Genomic DNA, 10161 nt, shown 5'->3' on the forward strand with positions numbered 1-10161 from the left:
GATTATTATGCAAAAGTTTCTTGGAATTTTACTAGATGAAAACAAACATAAAAATAAAAAATACAGTCATTTCAAATGACATTGTGTATAAAGATCGTACTATGTATAAAGAATCCAAATACATATTCCATTTTATTCTATTGACACATTCTATTTTTCTGAAAGATTCTTTTTAAGAATAGAAAGGTATTTTCTTGCAAGTTTCTTTAAATTCCTGACAGTCCCAATCCACTCGATTACGCTCATTTCTTCGTACTTTTTACAGATAATTAACCACGAAAAAAATTTACAACATATATACACGGCTTTAAGAATTGCTAAATTGCCTGCGTGATTAGTCCATCAAATGATGAAACTTTACTTCGAAGCAAGATAACTATCTGTATGTAATCATATACAAAGATGTATTTTATTATAAAGTTATTCAAATGGTGTTTTTATTAATCTAACATTGTTGAATCTTGTTCTCCCAAAAACATCGCCTAATAAAGACACTTTAGACAATTTAGAAGAAACAATTTATAATTAGTATTTAGATAAAAATTCTATTTTTAATCACACATGTGTTATATAACATGAAAAATAGTTAAAGAGATTCTGAATATATGCATACAAAATAAAAATTTATATTAAAATATAAAATGCACACATCTCGTATTTTAATATATATAAAACATACATATGATATATTAATAAAGTGCACACGTACATAAGAACGGCAGAGAAAATTATAAATAGAATAGCGACATGAATTATAGATGATCTAAAATAGACTAAAGACGCAATACATGACGTGCACAAAAATTTAAAACATCTTTTCCATCGAGCTTGAGAGACGCAGCGACGTACGGTATCAGGACGGTTTCTTTTCTTTCGTCTGTAAGAGGGAAGAGGGAAGCATCCCCGAGTAGCGAGGTTCAAGCTTACCTTTAATCAGCTAGAAGAGCCCGACATACAGCCGGCCGAAGCGGCGCCGCGCGCCGTTGATGTAGCGGGGATGAAAGAAGGCAGTAGGGTGAGTTTTATTTGTCGAGGGCCACTCCTTTCCGATTGTTCGGTGCCCTTTGTGACTGTTGACAGCTGCTGCCTACGGAGGTAAGTCACAGTTCGCGTTCGCCGATCCCTTAGAATCGGGAAGCGAGCGAGCTGCGAGCTTAGTCGCCGTCTGGCCGGCGCGGCGTGGTATACCGCTCGTTATATTTACCACCGCGACGATTCATCGGAGAGTCGAGGGTAATTTGTGGCCGTTTGTCGGAATAAGATATAGGGTGTTTGTTACCTTCTCGTGGATGTGCGTAGACGTGAATAACGAGCGTGTTTCTCGTGATACAGTAAAACGCTCGATCGAGCGATTCTGTTGGTGCGAACGAGGCACGTGCCGCCCACGGTAATTCACGTACGAATATATTTTGAGAACTACGTACGTTCGCCACGTGGCTACGAGAAGATGCAACCAACACGCGTGGTACGCGTATCGGATGTACATATATGTATACGAATGTAATCTTTTCATTCTTTTCATATATCTTGAGATAAATCAAAACTGTGTGTGTGTGCGTGTGTGTTTTTCAAGGACTACTTGTTCCATCACAAGTGTGAGTTTTAGAATTAAAAATGAAAAAAAAAGAAAATATTTTTTCTTATAAATTATTTTTATTTTTATGTAAAATTATTTCAATGTGCAAATATGTATGTAATTTCGTCATTATCAAATCAGCATTGGTTTTTCTTCTGCACGTTTGAGAAAAAATCTCAAACGTGCAAACAAAATGTAAGAAGAAAAAATAAATAGGTATATTATTATACGAAGTGTGTGTAGTGTTATGGTGTGGATATACCGAGTCTTCAAAATCATTGAAAATGATGCCTTGAAGATAGATCCTGACAAATATTCTTAATTTTCTCTGATGCAGTGTTTGAGGTGTTTTTTATTTTTACATTTAATAAAAGCGCGATTAAATAATTGATTAAATAAATGCGATCGATTCTTCATCAATTTTCCTTTTCCGATGACTTCATATGCGGCTCTTTCCAAAGAAAGATAAAGCGAGGTGCGGCTCCAGTTAGTCGAATAAACTTTCGATCATGCGGAGTAAACAATGAAATGGATGAAAACAGAGCGAAATGGAGTGCGACAAATGGAATAAGCCAGTCAGGATGATAACCGCACACAATGTAGTAATGTACACATCATAGTCTAGTATCCTCCCGACCGCTATTTTTGGAACAACACGCCTCACTTAATGTCCGTGGTGTATTAATATGTTTTATGATTCCAATGTATCAAAATACATGACGATGTGATTTAGCAGGTATCACACACATACACGCACGCGCGCGCGCGCCCACACACACACACACACACACACACACTTTCGAAACTAAAAAATTTTTGTGATTCTTGATTTCTTATTAGCAATAGAATTTGCATTGTTTATTATACAAATTGTTTAGATAGAACTTAAGTTAATTTTAAATTTACTAATCAAAGTTATTTAGAATTAGTATTTATACAAGAATTTTTACTAAAATTTAAATCAGTTATGTTGAGGAATCAGATTTTAGATTTTTTTCGTAATATTCATTTTTTAATTTCATTATTTCTCTCTCTCTATTTTTCAAACTTAAGGTACTTAATCTAATCGGTTTTTATGTTTAAAAGAATGCTGTATAACTATTGTCGAAAGAAATGTCTCCAAACATGCATCGTGTCTCAATCACTGATGCACAATATAAATCCTAGGAGATTTTGAATGCTAAAATCAGAAAGAAATTATAAGCGCGAAGAAGAGAATAAAGCGGAAGAAAAGCATAAGAAGTAGAAGAAAAAGTAGACGAAGGGGCGGAGTTAAATCAGAGTGAGTTAGATAAGGAGACTTGTGGTGTATGTACTCCATACCAAAGGGTCCACCACACGCGTCAGTAACGTTCATCAGTCTGCGGTCGAACGTCTGCCGAAATAACGGGAGCGGTTCAAGCACCGCGTAGCAATATTTACAACACCTACCAAGTATACGCATAATTAAAAACACATAATTAAAAAAGAAGAGTGTAACGTTGATTTGTAGAAATAAATGAGCGATAAGTGAGCAGTGCGGATTCGTCAAATAAACAGAGAAAATTAATTCTTTTTTATAAAAAAAAAGAGATAAAACTGCTAATAAAGAAAATATAGAAAAATGATAATAGATACATAGACATCTGAAAGTGCATGCATTTAATTACAAGAAAAACGAGTTGTTTAAACAAGTTGAATTGCAACGATCGAGAGCAGATTACAAGGAAGAAAGAGGATAATTGGAGCAAATTGTTCGGAGATAGCGACTTAATTGGACGCCATAAAGTACTAGAGTAATTTCTGAAGGAATACCTTTCGCGAGTTAACAATAGTTACAATGTAACGCCACGAAACGATTCAGTATGAGCTCCTGCCGTTCGAGGCCAAAGTTCAAGTTGTTGTCGCGGCCACTAGGCAGGGATCGGTATCCGAGTATCCGAGTATTCCGAGAAGGTCATAAAAATATATCGATATGACTAATGGTGTGTTCTTAACGGGAGAGCGAGCGAACGTGAAGAAATACGAAAATTAATTGATTCTGCAGGCGCGATAAGGCGTCTCGAAATATATATATATATATATATATATTTCGGAGGGTGCACGCTTCCTCTGCTTCTCTTTATATCGCGAGAAAATTCAGAGAATTAACAGAATAGATAGAAAACACCAATGAATGAAAGAAGAAATGACGAAAAGTGGGAGAGAAAAGTTAGCGCGCTTAATTGCGTGCAAGGGTCGTTGATCCAGTCGCGATTGTTCCGCGAAAGATAGGTGATTTAAAAAGCAATTTTTGAGAGAAATTCGTGTTTTAAAATGAAAATTTAGAGATCTCTATTGAATTACAAGAAAAAAAATAGATAAATGAATGATCAAAATGAAAAATTGGCTTTACAAATCTTGCTGCTTTTCTTACTTTTCTTTCTATTATTATCCGTTTCAATTATCATAAATCAGAAACTGTGGGAAAAATTAAGAGTAAGACACTCGGAAGTGAGATATCTTAAAATAAAGCCATTATTTTTATATGTGCTTTCTTATTTTTTCTAGTCGCGGCGATCTTTGATTTTCTGAAGAATGCGAAGGAAGAGGGACCGTTTTCCGCGATAAAAGATGGAGCACGTTTCAAACGATACGATCTTCGAAATAGCTTCAAAGGAAGGAGACATCAAGCCATTTACGCGATCCGTGACTATCGTCGCTGCTGTTTGCGCTATAATATTCAGCATTATTGGAATATTAGGTACAGTGTTCCGCATCCTGCAATCGTTTACGATTTTGGCCATCAACCTGATGGCAAACTTGAAATCGCTTTAACAGCTTAACTGAGCTGAATCTTGTATCTGAATTTCAGGTAATTTAATAACCGTAATCGCATTATTAAAATATGCCAGATTGAGACGACACGCCACTACGGCGTTTGTGATAAGTCTAAGCGTCTCCGACTTGATTTTCTCGGCGGTAAACTTGCCTCTGACGGCAAGTAGATACTTGAATGAAGCGTGGGTTCTGGGCGAGACTCTATGCACGATATTTCCTTTATTCTTCTATGGAAACGTCGCCGTCTCTTTACTCAGCATGGTGGCCATTACTATCAACAGGTAAGCTTTAACGATTCTCTTCATTTGTTTTTACATATATTAGTAGCACTTGTAGTTGACTGAAATATTATTTCTTTTTCAGGTATATACTGATCTCGCGATCGGATATTTACAACCAGTTATATACTAATCGCGGCATAACGTTGATGTTGATAGTCGTATGGACCTTGAGTTTCTTGATGCTGTTGCCGCCCTTGTTAGGCATCTGGGGTACCCTAGGACTGGATTCAGCCACTTTTTCCTGTACCATACTGAAAAAAAATGGCTTGAGCCCGAAGAAATTCCTGTTTGTTCTGGGCTTTATCGTGCCATGCGTGGTGATCAGTGTTTCGTATCTCTGCATATATTGGCGCGTACGGAAGAGTCGGAAGAATCTCGAGGCTCATACGGCGGAGAGCGGTCGACGAGTCGGTGGCTTTCAACGGCGGGAGGACTCTAGAGTGACCAAATTAATGCTCACCATATTTCTCTGTTTTCTCATGTGCTTCATGCCATTGATGCTGATGAACGTGATGGACGACAAGATGAAGATTCCGATACTTCATATAGTGGCGTCCGTGCTTGCTTGGGCATCCGCGGTGATAAATCCGTTTATTTACGCTGGCACCAATAAACTGTACAGAGAGGCTTACAAACAGCTTCTGTGCCCCAGTTCGAACAAGACGCGCGCGATCGGTCCCAAACCGACGCATTCTCACTCGAGCAAGTTCTCGTCGCCCCACACGATGTAAAAATATCTTTCGTTCCGGTACGTCGTGTCGCATTGGCTTAACGAGTAAAAGGTTGACGCGTAATAAAACTTTTTATCTTATCATAAAAAATTGAGTGTTTTCCTTACGAAAAAAATACTCCCCAAAATATACTAATATGAGTGTCATTTCGAATGGCCAACGCCTAATTGGGTATATTTTTTCATAAGGAAAAACTAAACCATGTAGCAGAGTACGGGCCTCCTAGAGATGTCGATGAATATTCGTACGTCCTAAGGACGTTTTGGGGGACTTTCTTTGAATAAACTGTTTTCCGTGTCGGAAAATAACGTATAAAATATAAAACTTATTTAAAGAGTTAGCTTAAGTTACGAATCTAAATTTCTGTTTGATTATAAAAATTTGTATTTATGATTCCATAGCTTATGTGTAAGCTAATGTTTAAGCTTATGTTTAAAAAGTAGAAAATCCGCTAAGTTAATAAATAACGAATGTTTTATTTTTGGATAAGTGTAAAAGCGACGTGACAGGAAAAGTATAAAATTTGTATTTTTCTGTAATATATAATCGTTATCATTACATTATAATATGACGTATAATATATAAATTTTATTAAAAAAAAAATTTCTGCTTAATACAAAGTATATATGATTCTATAAAAAAAGGACGGAACATATACAACAAAAACATATCATAATTGGCAAATTAAAGACTACGCAATAATCGATAATGCAACTTAAAGAAAAGTATAGATCATATGGCATAAATCATAAATATAAAAATTTCGAGATAAATACTTAAAAAATAATAATATTTAACGTCTCGAAAAAATTGCACCTTTAGTTTTACAAATATTATTCTTTGCGGTAATTTTGTTGATTGTTCATCATTTAAAGACATGTATACACATATATATATATATATATATATACTCATATGTCCTATTTTTTATAGATTACGTACGAATTAATTTGGTATCTAATATTAAATATATTTGTACTTTTGAAATGACAGCATTAAATAAATACGTTTACATGCACTTAAATGCAAGTGTATTGTACCAAAACAATAGTAACTGTGAAAGATGCCATAAAAATATATTTATAATTAAGTATTTTCTCTGCCTTGGTATCGCTGTAAACTAAAATCTCAAAAGAGATTGACATATACGAACGAATGTAATATATAATATAGAAACGTTGAAAAAATAAAATTAAACATTTTCTATAATCTTCTCGACGCTCGATTATATCCTTGTAAATATTTATAACCTTAACTTTATTACTTATATACTAATCTCAGTTATTTTTCACTAAACATGGACGGAATTAGTATGAAACTTCTTTCTCGTAATATTTACCTTACACTACTTACATTACTACGTAATATGCGTTACTCGTAGTAAAATTTAAGTTTTTGGATGTCAGAGACAAAATATAGATATGCCACTTAAATGTATGCGCGTGTACATTGGTAACGATAAAATTTACGAGATTCTCATGAACACAATGAGATAGATATTTACAGCTTCGAATTTGATACACGTTATACTTACTAAATAAATGCAGATGTATCTAAAAATGCGCAAATAAGAGTTAGTTAATTCAACTCCAATTCCGGTAAGTACGGCTCCGTGATTGCAGTAATAGGACAAATAGTCAAGGTATCCTACAAATAAAGAATACATGGAAATATAATTAGTAGTATAGTAGGAAGGAATTGATTTATTTCGTTTCTTACCAGTCGCGTAAGTTCATCGAACGTCGGCCGTTCCTCGGGATCGACTCGCCAGCAGGACGACATGACCTCGTAGATCGGATCTGTGATATCCAACAACTGTGGTAACCGAACACCGCGCGTAACCGCCTCCTCCACCTCGCTATCGAGTGCCAGGTACGGTACACTAGCGTACGGTGTACCGCCCATACTAAACATCTCCCAGAGGAGTACGCCAAAGGCCCATGTTACGCCCGGCTGATGCTTCTTCCGATTATCGAAGGACTCGATGGCCGTCCACCTTGCGTACTTGACGTCTTCCAAGGCATACTTGGCGATACCATGACCCATAAGTTTCGGCGTCCAATCGCTCGACAGGCCGACACTTCGCGCGCAGAGTCGACTATGAACGATCTTGTGGCTCGCCAGATATTGCAAGGCGATCGCGATCGAGGACGAGATGGGCAGGATCCGATCTACCGGAAAAACATCTCCCGATCGCGCGGCCAACAGACAGTTCTTCAAGTTCTGCGCCGGTAACTCCAACACGACGTACAACGTGTCGGTGGTCTCGCAGGTTCCCACGAGGCCCGCGAGATACTTCATGGAGCCTGCTCGAATGCACACGTCCAATTCTCTCAGCATGTGTCTCTTGTCGGATCCCTTCAAGGCGCCGTCGGCTATAGTGTGAACCGTTACCGCCGAGCTACCGTCCTCCTTCAGAAGCACGGTTCCGCCGTGCACGCTGCCGAATCGTCCCCTGCGCAGAATCTCACTATCGACGGACAGAGCATTTCGCGGTATACTCCACACTTTCTTCTTCAACTCTTGATAATGATTCACTCTCTCGGGAACGTCTTCTGGAATGTAGCCCATGTTATCCACCTCGTACACTGGACCCTGCAACGTGAGCTCCTGCTGCTCCGGCAGCTTCCGCATATGGAATCTCTCGTGTCGTCGTCGCAGTACAAAGTACACCAGAATTGAAACAGCGAGTAGGATACTCAGCAACGTGATCACTATGCAAAGCGCGAGAGCGGTCGTGTCCATTCGACGATTCGTGTTCGTTGCCTCGTGGCTTAGCAATTGGTTATTGGCCAAATCGGAATAGGAACGTTGTACATCCGGTCCTACCCGCGAGATTACCGCCAAGCCGACTTGCGCGGAAGCGTAATGATCCTTCAACGGGACGTTGTAATAGCTGCCAAACTTTTTTCCATCGCCCACGACGAATCTTTTGTATCTGTGAAAATCCACTGGCTCGAATTGCGCGGTAACGTAGTAATTTAAGCCTTGCTGCGTTGCACTCTCGTAATTCAAGTACTCCTCGTGGGAATCGACCGGAGGTATAGTGCCAGCCTGTACAACGACAACCTGGTACGCGCTGATCGGTCCGTACTCGCTGTGACCCTCGGTAAGCGCAACGGTAATCGTGCTGTCTCCGCGCTCCAATATCTTGGGCACGGCTGGTTTGTCGGGGGGACCTATCAAAGTCCATTCCGTAATATACGCCGGATCGCTGGAGCCCTGCGTATTGCTGGCGGTGACGGATACGTTGTATTTAGTGCCGGGCTGAAGACCCTTCAGAGTCGTCGTGTTCGACGCACCTCCTTGAATTTGACTCTCGATAGGTGGCAAAATATTGCTCGAGTGTGTCTCTTCAACGACGGCGCGGATGGTGTAAAACGCAACGTTTCCATTGGGTATGTTTGGCGGTAACCACGTTATTTTCAGAGCATCCTGTTTTGCCCGCATTACCCATATTCGCCTCGGTGGACTCGGCCCTACAAAAAAAATACAAATACGTTGGAGACAAATACGAAATCGTTGTGCGTATTGAAACGTGCATTGGCGATAGTTTTGTATTTTGTCACCTGATAAAAGGGTGTGTTGTTACAAACCATACCTTGTTGACCAGTAGCGTAAACGCTCATTGCTTCGTGGCTGCCGCAATAGTTAGTGGCATCGGAAACGCAAGGAACGGTACAGCTGTTTGATGGGCCATCCTGACCGAATTTGCTGATGCAGTAGCACTGTTGTCCGTTCATCAGTGCCGCGAACCTGTCGAAGATTCGTAAGATTGCACTTCTGACCTATACCAATTCGATCCTGATATGTCGCTCACTTACATGTAATACTGAGATCGGCATCTTTTGATACAGTCGTCGGGCGTGCTGGCGTATCCCAGGGCGGGGGAGGATAATCCATGATCGGAAATCCGGAAGCAGCCCTCATACTTTTGAGCGCACGTGAAATAAACGCCGCAAAAGAACAAGAGGGTCGCGATTATCATCGTGATTTTTGTCTCTATATACTTATTGGCTGTGCGGGCGCGCTTAGTTTTAACCTCCGTTCCGCGGCATAGCGTTATGAGTTAGACGTTCGGAATGTGCAGCACGAGCAGGTATGAGTCAACATACGACGCGGCACACGAGGAAAAGTTACGTTCGTTTATACGTCACATAGAGGAGCTGATCTACCGACGAGTTACGGACGATGTCCCTCGAGTCGCCGAATTCGCTCATCTTGTCGCCCTTTCCGGCCTACATAATTCAATAAGGAATACTCATTGACGAGTAAGCTGGAGTAAACTGGAGTAAACAACACCTAGAGTCTACGTACGCTCCCGTTGCTTTCAGTGCTACACTCGTTGCACTCACGCAAACCTTTCATGCAGGTCAGGTTCGTACTAAATCGGAGCAAAAAAATTGGAACGATCGAACGGATAAAATGCCATTTCTTTCAAGTGCTGACGTGACTGACGTAACACAATTTAGCTATCGAAAGTAAGAAAGAATTATTTGTAGACATTATAAGTACACATAGAAGTTAATAATTTTTTTAATTGGCAAAGTTAACTACTATTTTTACTTATAATAGTGTGCCACTTTATATTGCAATATTATATTACTGTATAAAAAAAAGTATTGTTATATTTATTAATTATTATTTTTATGTTATTAGATAAATAAATGTTTTAATTGATGACAATTATTATTGACAATTATTATATACGTGTTGTATGTCTTGTTATTTTGCATCCACCTCAGTTTATGCGTATTTTAAAAAAAGAAACATG

The 10161-nt window shown here is 39.0% G+C and overlaps 2 protein-coding genes across 9 annotated transcripts; one reads left to right on the forward strand and one right to left on the reverse strand.

The window, feature by feature from the left end:
* Positions 1-848: 848 nt before the first annotated feature.
* LOC105208166 (protein trapped in endoderm-1) lies at positions 849-5601 on the forward strand. 8 transcript variants are annotated; one of them, XM_026131682.2, is made up of 4 exons: positions 849-1015; positions 4106-4298; positions 4410-4656; positions 4739-5601. In XM_026131682.2, exons 2-4 carry the CDS (start codon positions 4169-4171, stop codon positions 5385-5387), a joined length of 1026 nt encoding a protein of 341 aa, XP_025987467.1. In that variant the 5' UTR covers positions 849-1015; positions 4106-4168; the 3' UTR covers positions 5388-5601. The 8 variants fall into 8 exon arrangements, with proteins under 8 accessions (XP_025987467.1, XP_025987468.1, XP_025987466.1 ...); XM_026131683.2 differs by lacking the exon at positions 849-1015 and adding an exon at positions 1023-1095; XM_026131681.2 differs by lacking the exon at positions 849-1015 and adding an exon at positions 1131-1233.
* Positions 5602-5843: 242 nt separating this feature from the next.
* On the reverse strand, positions 5844-9851 carry LOC105197649 (putative tyrosine-protein kinase Wsck). The gene is made up of 4 exons (XM_011164119.3): positions 9212-9851; positions 8989-9143; positions 7107-8866; positions 5844-7034 (listed from the first exon to the last, which is right to left on the reverse strand). The coding sequence occupies exons 1-4, from the start codon at positions 9373-9375 to the stop codon at positions 6966-6968; spliced, it is 2148 nt and encodes a 715-aa protein (XP_011162421.1). The 5' UTR covers positions 9376-9851; the 3' UTR covers positions 5844-6965.
* Between the last annotated feature and the right edge of the window lie 310 nt (positions 9852-10161).

Source organism: Solenopsis invicta, chromosome 10 (assembly GCF_016802725.1).
Source record: "Solenopsis invicta isolate M01_SB chromosome 10, UNIL_Sinv_3.0, whole genome shotgun sequence".
NCBI classification, from domain to species: Eukaryota; Metazoa; Arthropoda; class Insecta; order Hymenoptera; family Formicidae; genus Solenopsis; species Solenopsis invicta.